Consider the following 24,273-nt stretch of genomic DNA (forward strand, 5'->3'; position numbering starts at 1 on the left):
CGTACACTCCAAGGCCGTACACCCAGGTGGTCGTACACACAAGTGGTCGTACACCTAGTGGTCGTACACCCCCTTAAGTGACCATAAACCCCTTTAGTGCAATCACATGTGATTATAACACTTAAATTCAAGTGTTTCTTAGTCCCTAAAGTGGTTTTCTATTATAATTAGTTATTATATACACTAATTATATCCATATATGTATCATTATATGCTAATAGGATCCATTGTGTTCAAGACTTCACTTGACACTTAGCATCCTACACCGATCTTATATTTGAATAACTTACTACAGGTGAGTTCATACCCCCCGTATTTTCATAGTTTTTACTGTTTTAAATGCGGGGGGGGGGGGGGGGGAATACAAGTCTAACACAAAGTTTTTGTGTTATAAACAAGTGATTCCAAATATCTTATCAAAATGGATTTCAGTTATCATCAAATCAAATGGTTTTCAATGACTGTTTCAAATTGACATCAAGTCACCAAAATGGATTTCAAAATATCAAACTTCTTTTAAATGTTTTTATAAACTTATATTTCTCCCAAAAATCATACTAGTATATATATATTTATATAAATAAGATTTAAAAGACTTAGGACTGATAACCCACTTTGGTTCCTTTTCCTTGTTTGGATGTGGGATTACAAGTATCAGTTATTTGTCCGAGTGTCATTTAAATTTTACTTATATATATATTTGTATATGTATACAAGTATAAAAGTTAGTTCATTAAGTTCAATTACCCTTTGTAACATGTTGAGCAAGGGGTTACATTCATGAATACTCGTTATCAAATCAGAAAGTACATATAAATTATAATAGGTATAATTTATGATTCACAGAACATTAATTCACGATTCAAGTATACTAAAGTACATTGTTTTACAAGAACAAAGGTTTAATTCAAAACTATTCAAGGATATACATTTTTCAGATACATGTTAAGAATACTAATTCAAGAACAGACTATCACTCATTTATTTCAGAATAATTGAGGTTTTCATAACTATTATACATGTAACGTTTATATGCTTTTATGAGACAAGTAGTTCAGGTTGTTTAATTTATTTAAACAATATAGTTAAAGTCCTGACATTATAACCAGAATCTCCAGCGGGGGATCGAAACAATATGTGTATAGATCTATATTGGGATTGACAACCCCGCACTCGGACTGCTTGCTACAGTCAGGCATTCACGCCTGTGAGTGACAAATTGTTATCAACAGCTTACAACGCATTCATAGCGTTGATTCAGGCCATCTAGTCAGTATGGTTATAATAACTCATTAAAGATATTAACAATACGTTAGTGTATAATTAACTAAACTTAAGTACATTTTCAAAGTACTAGTTTACAAGATACAGTTTACAGTATTACATTACAGTTTACAATAACAGTTGATTAAACCAGACATAGATACAAGCTTACAAAAGGATTACAAATACAGAACATTGATTTACAAATAGAACAGTTTTATGTAAATAAAACTATTATTCATATACAGCAGAAAATATAGGATTTTCTGGAAACAGTTTACATATTCAAGAAACAGAAAACATTCTTTCAAAACATAAATACTTATGCACTCACTCAACTTTATTATGATACTCTCTTTTCAAATTACTTGTATTCTCAAGGAACCAGTAGACAGGTACTCCCCGAGCTTTTGAGAAGATGGAGCTATTTATGTCTTGTCTTCTTCTTTTGTATAACTATTTGGTTTCAGTATATAATGATGAAACACATGTAAATACTTATACTTTTTAAAGACAGTGGTTGTTTGTACTCTGATTACTATAATGCATGTATTGTGATACTACAAATAAAGTCCTCCACACCCCCAGGACGTTTCCGCCGTCTGGTTTGGGGGTGTGACAACCACACATTGTCTAACCAAATCAAATTCTCTCTCGATACATTCCTCAAAAGATCCGATTCGGGTGGATTCTTCCCCCAACTAACGAAGATATCTTGGCGGAATTGCCACATATGAAATTAAGCACAATTTTGCAAAGAAATAGCCGACTTGTTTCTCGAGAAGAGATGAGAAACAAGCTCAATATCATTTGATTTGATAGTTGACCCAACCCCTTGTTGTTTGAAAACACCCTCCACTTCAATTGGTATTTTTTTTCACGAAAAGCAGACATGAGATAACAAATCCAGTGTTTCACTAAGATTTCGAATAGTGGTCCCGAATTCTAGTTGATTCTATTTTGCCTCTTCCTCAGAGAAAGACGATCAAACAATTCCCAATCATGGTCCTTGCGGAGCGGATCATCCCTATAATATACAAAGAAAAACTCCAGATATTTGAGATCTTCCTCTTTGAATAAGATCTCAATTCCAGCGACGGTTTCATTAGATATCTTACAACTAGAATCCCTCTTTATTTCGATCCAGTCCCTCCACCACCGCGAACCCCAGTTAGATTCAGGCATGCTACACTTTTTAGTGATTGGGAGAACCCCAAGTACTCTCTTTCGGATTCAGGAAAGAACTCTCGTAGATCTTTTTTCCTTTTGGAAGATACAGGAGCGAAACAATCAACCTATTGATATTGGAAGACCCAACGGATTCTTCCAATGTATCATTTCTGGGTCCAATGGAATTCATAGGTATAGGAAGAAGCCCTATCAAATAGAGATTTTTTCTTTCGATCATATTTTGATTGTTAATACGATATATAAGGACCGCTACTCCAAAGAGTATTACACCCTTGATCGTGAAATATCGATTGCTTGTTGAACCCTGTAAATTGTGTGAAAGTAGGATACTCCAAATTCAGGAGTAAAAAAGTTTTATAAAACGTTCTTGGTGGGAAAAAAATGTGAATGAAAGATCCTACTGAATTGAATTGGGTCCAGGAATCTAAGAAATAGTGAGAAATCTTGATCTCTCTCAATTCTAACATACAGGACTTTAATTCATGTCATGTCATTAAATTCCTCCTGATTTATTAGAACTAAAAGAATTTCATTTAAGCATCTCATTGCTTTAGTTGAAAGATTCCATTTGAATTGGAATCTGGTCAGTCACTATGACCCGCTAAGCATCCATGGTTGAATGGTTAAAGCACCAAACTCATAATTAGCGAATTCGTAGGTTCAATTCCTACTAGATGCACGCCAATGGGACCCTCCAATAAGTCTATTAGAATTAGCTCTGTATCAATGAAATCTCACCATCCATACATAACAAATTGATGTGGTATATTCATATTATACGATATGAACAATAAGAATTAGTAGTCTTATTGAGACTAGAACTCATAAGGAATCAAATCGATTTATGGATGGAATCAGGTATGCAGTATTTAGAGACAAAAGTATTCAGTTATTGGGGACAAATCAATATACTTCTAATGTCGAATCAGAATCAACTAGGACGGAAATAAAGCATGGGTCGAACTCTTCTTTGGTGTCAAGGTAATCGCGATTAATAGTCATCAACTTCGGGGAAAGGCTGGAAGAATAGGACCCATTATGGGGCACACAATGCATTACAGACGTATGATCATTACGCTTCAACCGGGTTATTCTATTCCACCTCTTAGAAAGAAAAGAACTTAAATCTAAATACTAAATAGCATGACGATACATTTATACAAAACTTCTACCCCGAGCACACGCAATGGAGCCATAGACAGTAAAGTGAAATCCAATCCACAAAATAATTTGATTTATGGACAACATCATTCTGGTAAAGGTTGTAATGCCATATTACCGTAGGGCATAAAGGGGAGGTCATAAGCGTCTACACCGTAAAATAGATTTTTGACAGAATGAAAAAGACATATATGGTAGAATCGTAACCATAGAATACGACCCGAATCGAAATGCATACATTTATCTCATACACTATAGGGATGATGATAAGAGATATATTTTACATCTCAGGGAAGCTATAATTGGAGATACCATTGTTTCTGGTACAGAAGTTCCTATAAAAATGGGCAATGCCCTACCTTTGAGTGTGGTTTGAACTAATGATTTACGTAATTGGAAGTAACCAGTTAGGTTTATGACGAAACCTAGAAATCGATCACTAATCCAATTTGAGAACCTCTACAGGATAGACCTTAACAGAAAACTGAAGAGTAACGGCAGCAGTGATTGAGTTCAGTAGTTCCTCATATAAAATTATTGACTCTAGAGATATAGTAATATGGAGAAGACAAAATTGTTTCAAGCACCGACAGAACCGGAAGTACCCCTTCTTTCAAAGAGAAGAGGACGGATTATTCACATTTCATTTGATGATCAGAGGTGAATTGAAAGCTAAGCAGTGGTAATTCTAAAGATTCTCGAGGGGGGGGGGGGGGGATAGAGATGTCTCCTACGCTACCCATAATATGTCGAAGTATCAACATAATTTCATAGAGTCATCCGGTCTGAATGCTACATGAAGAACATAAGCCAGATGATGGAACAGAAAGACATAGGATGTAAAAGATCATAACATGAGTGATTCGATAGATTTTGATTCCTATATATCCACCCATGTGGTACTTCATTATACCATATATATATATATATATATATATATATATATATATATATATATATATATATATATATATATATATAAGATCCATCTGTATAGATATCACCATTTACATCCAGAAATATGTATGCTTTGGAAAAAGCTTGTACAGTGTAACGCCTAGTTCCTGGTATGTATTTAACTTATAAATTATCCATTTTTATAGAGCAACTCGACGAGTTGGAGGCCCCAAACTCGTCAAGTAAAGACTTCATGGACCACGCGTTTTTGGTGACCAACTCGACGAGTTGGGAGGTCCCAACTCGACGAGTTGGCTGGGTGAAATGAAACCCTAATTCTGGGGTTTTGCACCCTATTTAAACACCTTAACCCCCATAAGCTGACCTCATCTCCAGCCTCCATTGTCCTAAACCCTAGCATCGAAACCCTAATGCATTTTTGAGAGTTTTGGAGCTAATCTTGTGCATTCTTGGTGATTTTGAAGAAAAAGGAGCTTGAAGAAGGAGCAAGAACGTGTAGGAGGATTGTAGATCCAGGAGTTGGGCTTTGTTTCTGATTCATTTGAGGTATAAAGCTTCCACCTTGTCCATGACATGTTTAGATCTAGTCTTAGGATGTTTTACTTCATGTTTTGGTCCAAGTATATTGGTTGTTGGGATTTGGACATCCCATTTAGGCAAACCCTTCAGATCTAGGGTCTTAAGGGGACTTCATGGCATAAAGGTGTCAACTTTATCACCATGGAAGTCCCATGCAACCTTTAGACCATCATTGTGGTCTTTTAAGCCCCATTAGGTCATGCATGCGAGTAAAGATGGGAAATTTTACATGACCATCCAGTTTCTAAGGTCTAGATCTAGGGTCTTTAGACCTATCTAGAAGTTTTGATGGGTTTTACATTTAGATCTAAGCCATTTTGGACTAGGGTTTGAGTTTTATGCCTTGAGAGAGGTCCTCAATGGGTAAAGTTGGAAACTTTACCCTTCTAGACGTGTTTCTAGCTTAGATCCAAAAGATAGGGCCATAGTTGGAGAAATATAGAGACTTAATGCATTAAGTAGGTTGACAGATTGATGAACTCGTCGAGTTCATAAGAGAACTCGACGAGTTGCTCTGGAAATGTCCCGATTCTGTTGGAAAAAGAGGGACTCGACGAGTTGTAGAGGAAACTCGACGAGTTGGATCGCGATATCACGATTCTGTGATTTATGGAAACTCGACAAGTTGAAGGATAACTCGGCGAGTTGAGTCAACTCGGAATGTTGACTTTGACTTTGACCTAAGTGTTGACTTTGCATTTGACCAGGGTGTTGACTTTGACTTGGACCTTAACCAAGTTGACCCTTAAGGGGTTATGAATATGGAAAGGTACTTAAGGAAATCTTTTATGTTTAGGGGATTGAGCTGGATTGATATTCGGAGCCGGGGACCGTTTAGCTACTTTCCAATATTCGAGGTGAGTTACCTTCCCTGTATGAGTGGGTCGAAGGCACCAATGTCGGCCCACTAGTAGTTGTTTATAGTAGAGATGATTGTCTTTGTGATAATTGTCTGGTATGCCACTATCTGTAGAGATTTATGTGCTTGTATGATATGTCATTATGTGGTAGTGGTAGAAGGGGTGAAGTAGGCCCGTAACCGGTTGAAATAAACCAAATGGTAGGTCGGGCACCCAGATATGCCTGACAGTATGTTATGATATGATATTATGTGGTAGTGGTAGGGGTGAAATAGACCCCGTAACCGGTTGAAATAAACCGTATGGTAGGTCGGGCACCCAGGTATGCCTGACAGGGGTAGGTCGAGCACCTCGGTATGTCTGACATGGGTAGGTTGAGCACCCAGGTATGCCCAACAGGGTAGGTCGGGCACCCAGATATGCCTGACAGTATGTTTATTGTATGGTATGTGGTATGAAGGGAGAACTCACTAAGCTTCATGGTTACGGTTTACAGTTTTGGTTTCAGGTACTTCTTCTTCGAAAGGAAAGGAGTCGGCATGATCGCAGCGCATCACACTATGATTTTCCGCATATGAGATCTTTGGGAGTTGTACTCTGATATTATTTTACTATGACATGTTTTGGCACTTGTGTTTGATTATGATACGAGATGATATTGTCGATGTTTTCAGACTACTATTTTTATACATTACCTAATTTAAAATGAAATTTTTAGCTATGAATTTTGGGTCGTTACATACAGTTTAGGAAGGGGTTTTTATTGATAAAAAAGAAGAATCTACTTCATCCGATATGCCCTTAGGCACGACCATACATAACATAGAAATTACACTTGGAAAGGGTGGACAATTAGCTAGAGCAGCGAGTGCTGTAGCGAAACTGAATGCAAAAGAAGGGAAATCAGTCACATTAAAATTACGTTTTGGGGAGGTCCGTTTGATATCCAAAAATTGTTCAACAACAGTCGGACAAGTAGGGAATGTTGGTGTGAACCAGAAAAGTTTGGGTAGAGCCGGATCTAAGCGTTGGCTAGGTAAGCACCCTGTAGTAAGAAGAGTAGTTATGAGCCATGTAGACCATCCACATGGGGGTGGTGAAGGGAGGGCCCCAATTGGTAGAAAACAACCCACAACCCTTGGGGTAATCCTGCACTTGGAAAAAGAAGTAGAAAAAGGAATAAATATAGTGATAATTTGATTCTTCGCCGCTGTAGTAAATAGGAGAGAAAATAGAATTTCTTTCTTCGTCTTTACAAAACAAAAAAATAGGAGGAAGTTGTGACAGGTTCAAAATAGATTTCAAATAAATGGATTGTTAGTTATATTAATTAGTGTTTGTAATTAAAATTATAAATGTTTTTATGTTGCATACTAATATGAGAGACTAATTGATGAATCATTGTTTACAACTAGTTACTTCAAGGATGAATCACTGTTTTCAACTAGTTGTTTCAAAATGTTGAGAACCACATATCAAAAAATAATGTGACCATAAAACCTAATCTTTTTCGATTGCCAAAAAACTGATAGGTAACTATTCATGTACTTAGTTTTTGCATTAAACTATTAATAAGGCTACCCGGAGTGGATAACCCAAGACGTGTGAGAGGCTGACGTGGATCCCCCCAAGACGCGTGAACACCGCCCCAAGGGTTGGTGTTGTGGCTTTAGCATGAGTGAAAAGACGGAGGAAGACGGATGATTTGATTGGGTATCTCGATTTTGACCGTTGGGGGTGGGGGTGGGGGGGACCTTTCGACCCTTTAAAAGTTATTAAAAAAAATCATTCAATTATTAATTAACTTTCTCTCTCTCTCTCTCTCTCTCTCTCTATATATATATATATATATATATATATATATATATATATATATATATATATATATATATATATACATTCATTTTACATTTCAAACTAAAACACACACTCTTTCAAAACAAACACACATATTCAACAAAAAACACTCTCTTCTCATATATTTTTATGGATCCAAATCAAAATACCCCACCCACTCCAAACACCCCAAACACTCCAAATGATCCATTAGCAAATCTTAGTTACATGCAACTGATAACATATCCAATATTCCAACAACAACCATTATTCATCAATCTTTCATATCACCCACACCACTACCAACAACAACAACCATCACAATTCAATCAACCCCAATTTCAAGTCATTCAACAACAACCTTCTCCGCAATTTCAACCTCAAACTTCTCAACGTCAACAATTCCACGCACAACCTTCACAACCATCTCAAGTTCCATTATATCAATCTCAACCTATAAACCTCGACAATGACGACGGCGACGAACGGGTTGAAGAAACACAGCCAAGTCGTAGAAGGCAAAAAAAAATATCAAAAGATCCAAGGAAAAAGAAAAGTATGCAATTGACCGAAGAGGAAGAGGAAACTTTAGCTAAAGCTTGGATTTTCATATCACAAGACGGGGATGTCGGCAACGCGCAAACGGGTCAAAGTTTTTGGAATCATGTTTTATACCACTTCCACACATTATTAGGAAGGCAGACGAACCGTACACACGACTGCGTCAATGCATAATGGCATGACCTTCGAGCGGCTTGCACCAAATTTAACAGCGTATTTGACAATCTTAAAAATATGCATAGAAGTGGTAGCAACAATTTCAACATTTTATCAACCGCGTTGTACCAATACAAAATTACCAATAATGGTAAATCATTCGCCAACCAAAAAGTCTGGGAAATTTGTCGTAATGGTCCAAAATGGATCCTTTATCCGGATACGGTGCATTCGGGATGTACCACCGGCTCCAACAAAGGGGCAAGAACTTCCGAGTCGGACATTGGTGTTAGCCTCGACCTCAATGATTAGTTCGACGCCACCGAAGGGGAGGGTCCACCGGACGTCCAAGTTCGTCGACCACCGGAAAGGGACAAAGGGAGAAATGGAGTGTCTTCAAGCGGAAAATCAACCAACGAGGACGTACTAGCGGACAAAATAGGCAAAACTCTAAGTTTTTTAGAAAAAAAAAATTAAATCAACGGAGGAAGCTCGTCGATGAAAAATGACGCTCACCGATCTTCAAATTTTAAACAGTGTGCCGCAACCGAATCACGACCCGGAAAATTTAAGGGCGTTTTTAAAAATTCAACAAGAAGTTCTCGACAAATATCGCAACTAGATTCTATGTTTTTTATGTTTTTTTAGTAATTTAGGTTTAATTTTCTATGTTTTTTTTAGTAATTTATGTTTAATTTTCTATGTTTTTTACGTTTTTTTAGTAATTTAGCTTTAATTTTCTATTTTTTTAGGATTAATTTTCTATGTTTTTTAATTAATGTAACGTAGTTTCAATTAATGTAAAATATTTTATTATGTTTTAAATTATGTTTTTATTTAAAAAATAAAAAATAAAAGAAAATTATGGAGTGGTAATCATTTCCAATGTCTAGTGGGTTAGTGGTGGAGCTGATGTGGCGTTGAGTTGACAGCGTTTTTCTGGTGGTTTGGCTGTGACCACTCCCCACAGCCTAACATAAGATGTGTTTACTGTTTTGAATTGCCCCTTTTGAAATATATATTTTTTGATTTTTTCCGAAACATTTGAAGTTTTAGCTTCGACCCCCCCTAGTTTTAACGGTTGTGTTCCGGCCCAGCAAGTTGCTATGGTAAAAAAAAAAAAAAAAAAAGGTACTAGAATTCAATCGTTATCTTGCCGAAATCAATAGTGTGCTTATAAAACCACTTGTGACATGTTGGGTTTTAATGTGTTAAATTCAGATTTATTCATGTGTATCAGTGTAGTGTACGGAATGGATGTGTCTATTTAAGTTACTTCTGTTATACAAATATAGTCCACTGGAATCCTTCCACTCTACCCAAAACAATAATTTAGGTGCCGTGCGGGGTTTGGAAAGGCATGAATTATGCCGAGTATTCGTCTTAATTCATAGAAAGTAGTTGATATTAATAAAACACGTAAAGTAGAAACAAAGGGAAATTGGGTAATCTAACCAAATGTCTAAGATAATTTGAAAAGGCTAACCAACTTTTTTTGTTTAAATAACCATGTACTCCGGAATTGACCATTCGTCCCAGCCCATTCCCTATCGGGTTCCGGACTTAACGGCCGGTACATAAGCCATTTCGGAATGTATGCCGAAACATCTTTATTTTTCGGACAACTTAGGTAAAAAGAGGAAATGACATTCGATTCAAATGAGTTCGAGGTTTTACGGGTAAGTTCTTCACTCATTTACTTGTATTAGTTAAAATTTTAATTTTAACCGTAAAATTCGAAACACATAGAACTTGTCCAGAATGAGAAAAATAGCTGCGGAATGTGTTAATAATTGATTGCCTTAGGTAAGCAAGTTATTTAGTCTTAGTACAGACCCAAAAGATTGGAATAATAGTTAGGTTAACAATAACATTTGTTTTAGGTCATTCTGAAATAAATTTATTCGAGAACACTTTAGAACAAGTCGGGAATGTTTAGAACAGTGTGTTTCATAACGAGTTCGGAATTATCTTCAATGTCGTATTGAAACTAATTTCTTTTTGTGTTTTTCAGCATGACAGCATTTTTTATTCCTATCTTACAATGTCTTGCAAACTTGTCATTGTTGCGGATATTCTTGCTAAAATCAAGAACCGACCGTCATGCAAGGCTATCTTCGGACAGACATGTTTTGGTAAGTGGTTAGATATTCATGTCATGGTAGAAGGTGATGCTTTGCTTTTACATTACATATTCTACAAAAGAAGTTGTCACAAAGCCTCGAAGTGATGTACAGGAATTTGTTTTTGAGATCAAAGAATATGAGTTGACCTTTGGAAAGAGGGAATTATTAATACTATTGACGAAGGTGAGTGGAAAAACCATAGTCCAAATCCTAGCCCTTAAAACTCCTACAACTTTACTTTCAATCTGAGCCACATAAACTCTAATTTAGCGGTTGTTTGCATTTCATTCGATCGGTTCCTGCTTCTTCTACCCACGATTCCGTCTCTACCCACGACTGTGTCCGTGCCGGTAACTGCCGCATCAGTTCGTCCTCATCCGGCTATAAATTGATGGTTCGCTGTTAGATGTTTACAGCTTTCAATTAGTAAAAACAGTTGTTTCAGTTGATCCTATGGCTTCCAATTCGTCTCACATATGTTTACCTAAGGTAAAATATTCAATTCTTCAATCGATTCCTATCATTTGTACTTCATTGCATTTGTTTGTTTCAATTGGTAAAAAGAATTGCTTCATTTGATTTTATGGTTTGAAATTCGTCTATTGTTTCTTCACATAAGGTAAAATTATTGTCTCTCTAATCGATTCCTTTGATTTGTAATTCATTGTATATTCAACTTCGATGTATAATTGAAGTTAAAGTTCATTTATGTTTCACTTCCGCACATCAGGCTGAAGCACCGCCTCATGTTCGTGCAATTCCAGGCCCTGCTAGCATTGTTCAGGCTGCGAAGCTCCGTAAAACTCGAGATATGGAAAATATATCAGGCCAGGAGGAGCATTCAATAGCCACACAAGAGTATATAAGAAGAGTGGTTGAAAATCCAAAGGAGGATGACGATTTTCAGGGTAGCCCATGGCTTTTTGCCATCGAATTTGTCTATGCTGATGGTAGAGTAACAATCAATTGCGTTCATTCTTCTATTATTAAACTTGTCAAAATCTGGACATTTGATACTTATTTATGCGTGTTTATTCTTTTGACCGAAGATATGTTCATTGTTGTCCCGAATGCACCTTTGGGCGATATAAACAAGTATCTGAAAAACGGAAAAAACTTCATCAGGTGAGTGTATTCCTTAATTTACGTTAAAACAATTAGGGTTTCGACAACAAATTATGTGAAACTGACAGGATGTCTAATAAACTAGGTTAACTTTTCATGAGCTATAATTTCTTGATTAGTGAAGAAAATCATTACCAATTTTTAGGCACTTGACAGATTGATCGATCTTCTTCTGTAACCTGTTGCAATTTTAGATACCCCTCTTTGATTTTGATCTTTATGTTTTACTCGATTCACACTTGAAGACTTGAATAACATGTAGTGACTATGGTTTGATTGTAAGCTCAAAATGTCGTCCACTCATTCATCTGTTATTTGGTATATAACAGGTTGTTGTTGTTATCAAGTCTTGTACTTCAAATGAGCTAGGTGATCTCATAGTAACACTTAAAGTAAGGATCTTAATATGCCATATTATGATTATGTAAGTATGTTAAGTTAAATTTTAGTTACTTATTTGTTTGGTTTAAGCTTTAGGATCCTACAGGTGCAGTTTCTGGTACTATTCATCACAAAAGTGCTAACAGAGGGGGAGTTTGGAAAGGGTATTTTTGGAGGATTTGTTTTGATACTTCATAAGGCATGTTGTTATGTTTATAACTATCTATATCTTCATGTACAAAATCAAATTCTGGTTTTTGGAATCTTCTTAAATTTACACCAGTTTTTTGTTATCTAGGTTTCTGTGTTTTCTCCTTCACGTTCATCTCATTATCTTAACATTACAAAGAGGAATATCATGAAAACTGTTATTGTAAGCAAGAAAGTTTTGAATCAATGCCAACAAAAGGTTAGTTTTTTGTTCTTGCATGTGGGTTTTTACTTTTGGTTATTTTGTGTTTAACATAAAATTGATTTTGGAATGTTGATTACATAGGGATGTGGACTTATTGGTTTAAGAATAAAGGGGGTAATGGTCTTTTTTTTTTTATTTGACTTTGAACTTGAGTTCTTTAGGCACAAAAAATGGTTCAATAAGAATGAAGGGTATTTTGGTCCATTCAATATGTTATGGCATTATATAAAAAAATAAATATAAAATAAGATCTTAGATATGAGAAGACCAATTTTTACTTTGAGCCGGGTGAAAAACCAACAAAAAAAAGCTTTTGAGTGTTAGGTCAATTTAATTGAAGATTATATAGCTAACTGGAGTTCAATTCACAAAATTTTGGGGTTCATATACAGGTACCTTTCCATGGTCTTATCTTTCATATTTGTATTTTTTATTTTCCTTATATGATCGGTTGAGTATCTGTCATATTTTTAATAAAAATATAAAGATTTAGATTAATGTTGTGCTAATTGATTATCTTTTTGTTGTTTTTTCATCATACCTTATCTTTATTATATGTTTTGTAGGATGAAGGTTCAAATCTTGAAGCTTTTGCAGCCAGGAGCTTCTACCCTTCTTTTTTGGAAGGTTTAGTTTGATTAAAACCACCTAAAATTCAATGTATTTTGATATAATCACTTAGGAAGCATAATGTAAAGTCCGTAGATCCGGGCTAGTCAATTTAGAGATAATAGGGGTCGAAAACGATTTTTTGACAAAAGATTATTTATAATAAATAATCTTAACCAAGTTGTAGAATACGTCTCAAGGGTTCCGTACATATAAAGAACGTTGAAATCCGAGTTATAACGAAGAAGTTATGGTCCGTCGAAGTTTTATGGCAAAACCGACACGACACCGGGAGACGTAAATAGTGAATTTACGATGGAGGACTTTTTAGCCTTAGAAATCTAAACAAAAGTTATAGTATACGTTAAACCGAGAACATACAAAAAAAAGAACGCCCAAATCTGACTTCGTATGAGGAAGTTGTGAATTTTCTAAGATTTGGCTTAGCAGTGCACAGCTCGAAACTCGAATTTTAGATCGAGCGGTTTTTGGCCTACACGACCTAAATGAGAATTGAAGATCTCATTAATAGGAACTCAACGGTAAAAAGACAGACGAAAACAGAGTCCGTATGTAGAAGTTATGAATTTTACGCGGACATTTAACAGTATAATCTCCTCGTACTGTTAAATTTAAGATCGGTCGAGAATTAGCCGACGGAGTCAAAATGAAAGTTGTAGATCTTATTTTTACCGACGCGTGGATATAAAGAACGTCAAAAACAGAGGTCGTATGTGAAAGTTACGGATTTTAGAAGTCGGAAGTGTGTTGTGCGAAAATGGGTGATGTGGCACAATCTTGGGCATTGCTTTCTCCCCAAGTCTTGCCACTAGATGGTGACATGTGGCACCAAGTTCAGCCATTTTTCAACCTATAAATAGAACCTCTCCCACCCTCATTTTCTTCACACATTTCTCATTCTTTCTTCTCTTTACTCTCTCTCTAGAACCTCTCTCTAGCCCCGAACCCCCCCCCCCCCTCCCCCGAAAAGCCTAAGGAACCTCCCTAGCACGAGGCGCAAGCCCCGGAGTGCTCGAAGGCTCCGAGAAGAAGAGCTTTTCGGCTCGGGAACGCTGCTCCAAGCAAATCCGGTTTTCTATAAAACCCGCTGTAAGTGAGCTACGCCTACGCTATTTTTAATATAGCTTTTATTTCATTATAGTAACGTTATTAGGAACTTATAATAAGTACTTGGGCTATTATTATGGGTTATATAAGTATTGTTTAACGCTTATATAATAGTAATAATAGCTAGACTATTAATTAGTCTCGGCGAATAATAGACTAAACTCTAGTGGTAATAATACTAGGTTTCGTCGAAAGAAATTATTTTTTTTAAGAAGCGAAGCGCTGTTTGAGTTCGGAATCACCACCTTTTCAAGTGAGTGCATAGTTACTTTCATCTTACACATAGATATGAAGTATTTAATATAAATTACGTGCTATGTGTGCATATTGTCTGTATACTTGCCGTCTGTGCTGGGTGAAAGATTTTTATACATGTTTTAAATGATTTAAACTGTATATGTATTTTATATCTACAAAATGTGTTGGGTAAAACATGGGTAGATGAAATAGTTGTGTGACAAAAACAAAATGATGAGAGGTGATATAGACCATGAGATAAGGGTGAGAGGTAAACCATGAGAGAAACCTTTTACCCATGTGTTGGCCCCGTCATTCAGCAGAGTATGGATGACAACCACAGACTATTCTAGACAGTCCAGTGGACACTAGCAGGCTCGCAACTTGTAGGTGTTTTGAACTGTGTACTCACCAGTTGTACTCTAAAAACCCCTTGACATGTGTTGTGAGAGGAGTCTCGAAAACGACACTGTCGATAGACGAGATTAACCCTGGCGACTATGCAGCGTAGTGTCTAAACCCTTGACATGTGTTGTGAGAGGAGTCTCGGAATCGATAATGTCGATAAAAGAGAATAACCCTGGCGACTATGAGACTTAGTGCCTATTGAGTAAACCATGGCATCGATGGACTTCGTGCCGATTCCTTAGGATAATCCTTAGGAATGAATGAACGATGAATAGCTGATTCTTAGGGTAGATCCTTAAGAGTAAATAAGATAACGGGGATGGGTAATTGGGTTGATTGATTGTTTGATGATTAAACATAATGATTATATTATTGTGGGTTGAAAACCCTATGTACTCACAAGGTTTCCCAACCTGACCCACTCAAGCTTATTTGTATCACAGGTGTCGTTATGAAGCTACCTTACACTGAGAGATTTAAAAGAGATGTAGATCACTAGTGTAAATGAATGTAAGTTCTGTTTATGCTTATGTTTCGGTATTGACGATGACATCCCAAGGTTTTGAAAATGAATAAAAATACATTTCTTCGGAAATGCTTTGATAATGTATTTATCATGTTTTTCTGGAAACAAATTCCGCAACATTTTTATTAAAAGAGGTAATCTGATTTTTATAAAACATAAACAAAATCGGTCTTTTCTGGCCGTGAAAATTGGGATGTCACACATAAGTATTCATACTTTTTTTTTTCTGCAGGACATTGCTTGGTTAAAGTTAATTTCAAAGTTGTCAGTTTTGATAAAGGGTGTATTGACAAGTGAAGATGGTAAGACTATGAGTTTGTCATGTGTATGGGAAAAAGGGGATTTTAGCAAAGCTTAATAGGTTTTTAGTTATATAAACAAAAGGGGTTATCCACCAACTGTTATATCTAATACTACCCTTAAGGAGATTGATCAAGATCATCAAGTGATTCTCAATAATGAGATGATTGTTCTTCAGGTATGAGTTTATTTTTATTTTTCTTTGCTTTTATTTTGTTTGAAACATTAATTTATTCTTATTTTTTGCAGTCTCTTGGATTTGATCTTATTGTCTATTCTCCACACCTCTGAATTGACGGTTTTATCGATGATATGGAGGTTAAATTTTAATTTTTTACTTTTTTTTATAACTCTGCAAATATTTTCTTTATTTTCGTTTCTTCTACTTCTTATTTGGATTTTATTTATTCAAACAATGGTAAACTTTAACATTTGAAGGTGCTTCTTACCTCTATCCTCTTAAATATATTGTATATTTATCCGATCTTTATTTTTTGATAAATAATGTTTGTCTTTTTATAGGATTTACATGAGACAACAAAAATGGTTACAGATAGAATGATGTTTTAAGAGGCACCTCTTTTGTTTTCTCCTTGACGGGTATTATTTTTCTATGTATTATTTTTATTAAATTAGAGATAATTTGAACTTATGATCAATATATAATCTGAACTTATGAAAATGAATGTTGTAGCTTGCACTGGCTGCTTTGTGTATATCTAATGAGGAGCATCAAGTTGTTGACTTTGAAAGGTTTAAATAGTTTCTATTTGTTATCAAATTCATCATCTCTTATTTTTTTATAACAATTTGTTTTTTTTTTTGTTTTTTTAATTATATTATACAAATATTTGAACAACATATTTTCTATTCAGCATCTAGCATGACCTGTTTATGAACTCAAGGTTTATCGTAATGCTATTCATCAGCTGCTAAATATTCAACTCTTTAATATTATTTAGTTTATTACTCAACATGTTTAACACATAAGATGCATCTTTAGTGGTTATTGTGATACATGTGAAAATTAATTAAAGTTTGAACCTTAATAAATAAATAAAGAAACTTTTCTATATGACTATAAATCTAAGTTTATCGATCCATGTTAAATTAATCTTTCAAAATTATATCGTTATAATGTTGTGAATGTGTAACTAAATTGGAATTAAAACAAAAAAAGATAAACAACAATAAAAAAACTTATTAAATTTAAGCAATTTGTAATATTTTAGAAGTTCACTCTTTTCCATTTATTATGATTTTACAGGTTTACCCAAGAAGCTTTGAACTATCTGTTCTTGGAAGAGAAATAGCGGGTTGGTTTTTACAGTTTCCTCTTCTAAAAATTTCATATTTCATTGGGTGGTGCAGAAGCACATTTGCTGGACATTGCTGATGCCATGGATTTGTCTCTGTATGGGAATCTTTTTGGTGACGACAGTGAAACATGCCCTTTTTCTAGAGGTTAGAAGTTTCGATTCCAGTAGGCATCATTATTTTATCTTTTTGGTGACAACCATAGTTACCTAAAACGTGGTACGCTCCGCTACGGGAACGAGAAACGGGTACGGGGTTCACTAAATTGAATGTATCGGGTACGGAGGGGTAGACTCATTTTGGTACGGACCGGTACGATTCGGTACGGTGTACCTTGTGGTCCGGTGCGGTGTACCCAATTAACTAAGCCAAAACTAGTAAACATAATTGATTTTCCAAAATACATACTCAATTAATCCAAAGACAGTAACATGATTGATTACCAAATGACAGGAATGAAGTTTTGTGTTTCATTAATATGGGTAACTTCTGTCTTACTACAAGATTGAGTAGGTCTAGATTGAGAAGTGTTTTTCCTACCAAAAGCCATAATCGGCAACCCTAGAAAGAGTAGAAGAAGAATGATAGAAATCGGAGGTGGTAGATGAAATTAGGATGATTGAAGTAGCATACCTGCATGTCTAATTGTATAAAAAGATTATCGGCAAAACACAGAAATCGTTGGAAGAAGTCGATGAGACAAATTGGACTTTTCTGAAACGTCAATTGTATAAAAGTTACGGCTCACTATTCAATCGACGATCCCAACCCTTCAATTTGCGTTTCAATTGTTGTTGGTTCATCGATTCAATCAAGAAAACGATGTTCTGAAAGGCGATCGGAACACTTGATTTCACGTTGTCGGTCGATCGATTTGGTGTACCGGGACGAACCGGAATAGCGATTTGGACGTCCCCGATTTCGATTGGGTACAAAACAATTGGGTACGGGTTCAGGCCTCTTTGAGCGATCTAGGTAACTATGGTGACAACAGTGAAACATGCCCTTTTTCTAGAGGTTAGAAGTTTCGATTCCAGTAGGCATCATTATTTTATCTTTTTATTGCGTTAGAATAGTTACTTCTCTTTGTTTGGCTAGGAAATATTACCGGTTTTTATAACAATGTTTATTTTTTTCAAAATGTCATTTTACTCTCATTATTTGTTTTAATTTTAACACATAGCAATGTAATTTCATGTAATTCATCATCAACTATATAGATAGTGCACTTATATAAACAATGAATAATAATTGATTGTTGGGTTTTCAATTTGAAGATAAATAAGATGAACTTCGATGTTGATGAAGAGATGACGGTAAAATTCTCAATCAACATGTTAAAAAATCAGGTTTGTTTATTTTTTTTCTATTTCTCTACTCGAACAGGTTTCATTGGTCCCTGATACAAATTTTAATTGCTTTTTGTTTTACAATATTTTTAATAACTATGGTTTATCTGTTATTAGTTATCAGCAATATTTGGACAAGGTTGTCCGGTCATCCTTCCATGATCTAGGGTTGACAGAACTGTTTTCTGTATACAGTCAACTACTCTTTTTTTTTCTTGACAGTCTTCAAGTTTTTGTCCTATTCCTATTAGCCATGTTGACTGTTGATGTCATCACTCAGCTTTGGCATTGTCTAATGCTATTATGAATCTATCAGGTATAACGTTTTTGTTCACGGTTTTTATCATCTATTAATTTTTTTTTTTTTGGTGTTTTCATGCAGGAAATTAAATGAAACAATGATTTATAGGCTTTAAAAATTTTGTGTTATATAATTTAATTGAATGGGCAAAATGTGAGAAATAGCAATGTACTTTCATTAGTTTATCTAATCAGAGCATCTTACTTTCATTTTATTTCTAAGCTATTTTTAATTTAATTTTGTTTACGTTTTTGTTTTTGTGTTCGTATTTAAGTATTGTAAATTGAAAGTATAATGGTTTTAATAAGAAAAAAAGATTAAAAGAAAATTCTAAAAAAATAAAATCTAGAAAGGAAAGTGTAATGATATATTAGACAAACTAATGTAAGCACATTGCTATATCTTGCATTTACCCTTGATTTGGCTAAATGCATGAAATAGCAATGTAGTTTCATTGTTTGCTTATGATCACATGTATCCATTACTATATTAAACAAATAAATAAAAGTATATTGCTATTTATTGCTTTTATCCCTCAAAATAAATGTATATATTTAATTTTCTTTTACGAATTTAAACTCTATTGCCTTATCGATTTCTTCCCCTAGATGACGTTTTTACCCCTACACCTTGCATCCCCTATGTATGTCAATAAAGCATGGTTCTTCATGGGTTGGCTATGTTTTGGAATCAAGAAAACAAGTTGGCGGCTAGCTCTAAATTCTCCAAGTCCAAAAGGAAATATCAATCTAACTTAGCACATGCTATTTGATGTCAAAGATCAAGTCTAATTTAGCCATTGGAAGTTGTTAAAAAGTTCATGTTGATGCTCAGTTTTGGAGAAGTACACTGCTATTTCAGTTGTTCTCAAGCCCTCTCACCTTCAAGCACTTTCATCAAATGGTATAGAAAATCCGACTTAGTATGAAGGGTGATGTCTAAAGAAGCCTCCTTATAGTTTACACCTTTAAGTCCATTAGATATTGTTCACCCGAAGATATGATGTTTGTTTGTTTTCACATGTATTTACCTTAACTATAGTGTCCATGTACTTTAACTATTCCAGCTCTCAGTTGGTCTTTTCTAATAACTGTATATTCAATTGTTAAAAAAGCATTATAAGTTGCAAGTTACTTATTGTTTCTTTGGGTAAAATAAAAGTTACTTATTGTTTCTTTCGGTAAATAAATGAAAGTATGTTGCTATTATGATAAATAAATGTAAGTCTATGCTATTATGGTTTTTTTTTTTTTTTTAAAGTATGTTGCTTATTTTTTTATTATTATTATTTTTTTTTTTTTTGCAATTTTACCTTATTTTTATCATATGCTAAATTATTGTGTATATCTTTTGAATTGTTGGAATTTATGTTGATTATGAGCATTTTGGTAAATTGTTATCGGTGACCGAAGAAAGAAAGCAAGAACAACACCAGATTCCCGTAATGGGCAAGTTCGGCTTGATACGGAACTTTCAAAAAGTGAAAGTGGGTCGCACAAATTCTATAGATATCATATATTCTTGATTCTAGACAGGGACTTTAAACGACAAATAAGAATTACACTTAGTATGTAAACTTCTCATTTCGTGATTTATTTCCTTTTTGCATACACATATTCGGTGTAAATGCAAGAAAGAGTCATTTATTTGTCTATTATAACATCCTATTTTTACATATTTCTATTACGTTATTGTACATCCTCCCATTTTCTTTCCTCAAATTTTCAGCAGGAAAATAAAATGAGTTGTAAATACCTTAAAAGGACTAGAATCGCAAAAGATAAGAAAGACAATGATGTAAGTTACAACGTATTGTTTAAATTATCTAATTTTCTTATGATACAAAAATATTTTCCATTCAACTTTTATTGATGAGTATTCTATTAATTTATATTTATTTGATACGTTTATTATCATTCAAAAAATCGGATACCACGGTCTTAACAATGTCACACATAAAAATTCGACGCAAGTATATTACATAACATAGGGATGCTGAATTAAATCCAAAATGTTAAATAGTTTAAACATCATATATATAAGAGGCATATATTGTGCAAGCAACAAGTTTAAACGTATCAAAATTGTATCACAAAAATGCTGGCATCTAGGAAAGTGAAGAGAAAAAACTTACTTGTTTGCTTCGATAAACTCCCTATATTCTTTCTTCATTTTGACCCCCGATACACTCCTGCATAATATATCATGTCTCAATTCTATTGTTGATCTGAAAAGCATTTCTAAAATAGGAAATTAAGAAGGAAAAGAAAATATCTGATAACCTGATCATTTCTTTATGCTTAAAGAACTGGACACATGGTGTACCCATGATGTTTGCTGCTTCAGCAACTTCCTGATCTTCTTCTATATCAATCTCAACATAATGGACATTCTCCTCAAATTCATCTATCACCTGTTTCATTTTCATTCATTAACCAATTATTAATGGAATTTAGCCAAAGTTTCTTTCTTTCAAGTTAAAAAGATGAAATAACATTAATTAATGAATGAATGACCTTGCTGAGGATTGGCTTCAATGTCCTACATGGACCACATGAGGGTGCTGTGTATAACACACAAATCAACCGTGGACTTTCATGGTACAATTTACGCACTGCATACTATTATTAAAAAAAAAAAAAATGAGACACCATATGAAACAAATATATTGTGAAAATAAGGGTATAAATGTCAAATACCTGGCCCTTGTGCTTTGTAAGTGTAATGTCAAATCCTTCTTTTTCATCACTTGTTGTGACCTCTTTTTCACCTTCTTCACCATGGTGCTGCGAGTAAATTGCAAGCTTATGTCACATTTTATGCGTATATATAATAGGAATGTGAAAAAAAAAGGTGAAATAAATACCTGATGAAATTCAACAAGAAGATTATTGGTGACAAGATATCTCTCCACTGAAAGAGCAGCAATGCACCCTGATCCAGCTGCAGTTATGGCTTGCCTCCATTCATGATCCTATATCAAAAATATTGGATATAAATCATATAATATAAAAAAGTATAAGGTTGAATTGGTCTTTATTAAATTCAATTACCTGAACATCTCCTGCAACAAACACTCCTTCAGTTGAAGTCTTTGCAGTGCCTTCTTCAACCAAAATATATCCAGTGTCATCAAGTTTGACTTGACCTTCCAGCAATTGACTATTTGGAGAATGACCAATTCCATAAAACAATCCTTTAACCTCCAATACTGATTCTTCTCCTGTATCAAGTCTTTTGGTCAAAACACCAGACATCTGCCCTTTAGTGTTGCTCACAACATCAACTGTCTCTGTGTTGAAATGCACCGTGATATTTGGATTATCAAAAACTCTGAAACATTCGCCATAATCAACCTGTTATACAAACATATTTCAGGCAATTCAAAGAAGAAATTAACTACTTCCATGAAGACATGGGTATGATATGATCATATATTTTCTAACCTGTCCTGCATAGCTCGTGATGCCTTTAATTGATCCCTGCGTACAAGTAAATGTACATGTCTTGCATATTTAGTCAAATATATTGCTTCCTCAGTTGCTGTATCACCTCCTCCAACAACAGCAAGAACTTGACCCTTAAAAATTGGTGAAGCTCCATCACAGATTGCACAGGCACTAATTCCCCTACTCCAGAACTCATCTTCACGAGGTAATTTAAGCCTTTTGGCAGTCGCCCCTGTAGCCATTATGATACTATTACACTTTACCATGCGATCACTACTTTGTACAGTGAAAGGACTGGTGTTCACATCAACAAATTCAACATCTTCTTGAAAAAGCTCTGCTCCCCAACGCTCAGCTTGACTACGCATCCTATCCATCAAGTCTGGACCAGTGATTCCTTCTGGAAACCCTGGAAAGTTCTCGACTTCTGTGGTGGTCATCAATTGTCCACCTGGAACACCGCCTATTTGATATCCCTCAAACACTACAGGCTTCAAATTGGCACGACCTGCGTAGATTGCTGCTGTGTAACCAGCAGGTCCTGAACCTATAATCACCAAATTTTCAACACCTGAAAGCATTCCATGGAATACTGGTTAGACGCTCAACGTTTCCTTCAGATCAATGCAAAGCACACCCTCTTTCTACTTCGCTTTGCTGATTTTGAGGTTTAAACATACACATGGATACATACGTAAATGATTTTAAAAATAATAAGTAGAAACCTGGAGAAGTAGGTTGATCAGCCGAGTAAGCCTTAACGGTTACTGATAACGACGGTGGCTGAGAACGGTGGTAATTTGGGAACCGGCCACCGATGGCAGCGACCGAGTCATACCGAAGAGTGCTAGCGCGATGGTTGTTCAATCCGAAAAATATTCTGTTCGCGGTTGTTGAGGGACTGGACCTAGTAGAGGCCGGTCGGCTGCGGAGACTATTTTTTCCGACATCAATGCCGATTCCGATTCCCATTCCGACGCTGTTGGCCACCTGCTCAGTTGTAGCCATCAGGTTCGTATCGGACGATACCCCAACTAACCCAAATGTCAATTGACGGACACTTGCACGTTTTGACAAGCCACAACGGAAATATGTTGGGTTTGGGACAAACGGACAAAGAACAATGTTAACAAAACTTTGGAATTTTGATAGCTTGTTAATTTAAAGAAAACAGTCAGGTTAATTGGGTTTAATATTGGGCTAAGGTTGTAATTAGGCAATGAATTATTGAATTTGTGTTTATTTACATAGTATTAAACTCATTTAAGTTATAAATACTTATTGGATTTATTAATTTTTATTCAAAATGGTCAATATACTATCATCGGTAATAAAAACCATTTTGAATCAAAAACAAAGTGTTAATATTTTACAACATAAAAAAGTTTAGTTATTATATGAACACAAATTTACTATTTAGTGTCTAATATCAACATTAACTCTCTCTTATTTTTTGTTCGTCTTATTTTAGAGTTTTTATTGCAAATCACATCGGTCATCAAGGAGCACATTCTTTTAGCATGCATTAGTACTTAATATATTAACAATTTACTAGTTGAGATGTGAAATTAAGGTTTAAAAATGTACAGAAGTGTAAATAATGAATTATTTTGTGTAGGTTTTCTATAGCATAATTCATGATGAATCATTAATACTAATTTTAGAATTATGATTAATCAAAAGTCGGACTTCAATGCCAATTAGATGGTTAAAAAGCAAGACAAGTCCACATATTCAAGAAGAGTAGGTGCAATCTGGGCATATGCATAGGGCCCTTTTTCTAATGGGGCCCATTTTTTTTTTGTTTATATACTATGAGGCCCAACAAATGAATGCATGTTAGGTTTGTCCAAGTCCACTCGACAATTTAAGTAGATACATGAGAACTGGGGAACGCAGCACAGAAGCCAAGCCATAAGCGATTATAATTGTATTTTGTCGATTACCAATCATTCAACAAATCAGCAAGTTTGTTAATCGATCAAGCCTAACAAATCACTCTATGTTAATCGATTAGACGATTACTAATCAGGTAAGCATTTAGTCATTCATATTCATTCAACATTTGTGTTCCAAA

The 24,273-nt window shown here is 35.0% G+C and overlaps 2 protein-coding genes across 10 annotated transcripts; one reads left to right on the plus strand and one right to left on the minus strand.

The window, feature by feature from the left end:
- Nucleotides 1–10,072: 10,072 nt before the first annotated feature.
- Nucleotides 10,073–19,854, plus strand: LOC145128651 (uncharacterized). 8 transcript variants are annotated; one of them, XM_079063471.1, is made up of 14 exons: nucleotides 10,073–10,204; nucleotides 10,540–10,660; nucleotides 10,763–11,140; nucleotides 11,382–11,601; nucleotides 11,701–11,776; nucleotides 12,106–12,168; nucleotides 12,254–12,964; nucleotides 13,139–13,199; nucleotides 15,398–15,464; nucleotides 15,713–16,098; nucleotides 16,303–16,380; nucleotides 16,475–16,533; nucleotides 17,048–18,762; nucleotides 19,356–19,854. In XM_079063471.1, the coding sequence occupies exons 3-6, from the start codon at nucleotides 11,105–11,107 to the stop codon at nucleotides 12,143–12,145; spliced, it is 372 nt and encodes a 123-aa protein (XP_078919597.1). In that variant the 5' UTR covers nucleotides 10,073–10,204; nucleotides 10,540–10,660; nucleotides 10,763–11,104; the 3' UTR covers nucleotides 12,146–12,168; nucleotides 12,254–12,964; nucleotides 13,139–13,199; nucleotides 15,398–15,464; nucleotides 15,713–16,098; nucleotides 16,303–16,380; nucleotides 16,475–16,533; nucleotides 17,048–18,762; nucleotides 19,356–19,854. The 8 variants fall into 8 exon arrangements, with proteins under 8 accessions (XP_078919597.1, XP_078919599.1, XP_078919594.1 ...); XM_079063473.1 differs by lacking the exon at nucleotides 19,356–19,854 and having other exon boundaries at nucleotides 17,048–18,114; nucleotides 18,375–18,956; XM_079063468.1 differs by lacking the exon at nucleotides 19,356–19,854 and having other exon boundaries at nucleotides 15,713–15,958; nucleotides 16,030–16,098; nucleotides 17,048–18,956.
- LOC145128650 (thioredoxin reductase NTRC-like) lies at nucleotides 11,524–23,282 on the minus strand. Of its 2 annotated transcripts, XM_079063464.1 has the most exons (9): nucleotides 22,922–23,282; nucleotides 22,194–22,767; nucleotides 21,801–22,080; nucleotides 21,614–21,721; nucleotides 21,447–21,533; nucleotides 21,264–21,368; nucleotides 21,030–21,160; nucleotides 20,882–20,938; nucleotides 11,524–11,750 (listed from the first exon to the last, which is right to left on the minus strand). In XM_079063464.1, exons 1-9 carry the CDS (start codon nucleotides 23,202–23,204, stop codon nucleotides 11,669–11,671), a joined length of 1,707 nt encoding a protein of 568 aa, XP_078919590.1. In that variant the 5' UTR covers nucleotides 23,205–23,282; the 3' UTR covers nucleotides 11,524–11,668. The 2 variants fall into 2 exon arrangements, with proteins under 2 accessions (XP_078919590.1, XP_078919591.1); XM_079063465.1 differs by lacking the exon at nucleotides 11,524–11,750 and having other exon boundaries at nucleotides 20,704–20,938; nucleotides 22,922–23,280.
- Between the last annotated feature and the right edge of the window lie 991 nt (nucleotides 23,283–24,273).

Source organism: Lactuca virosa, chromosome 8 (assembly GCF_052849685.1).
Source record: "Lactuca virosa cultivar CGN04683 chromosome 8, Lactuca_virosa_CGN04683_v6, whole genome shotgun sequence".
In the NCBI taxonomy this organism is placed as follows: Eukaryota; Viridiplantae; Streptophyta; class Magnoliopsida; order Asterales; family Asteraceae; genus Lactuca; species Lactuca virosa.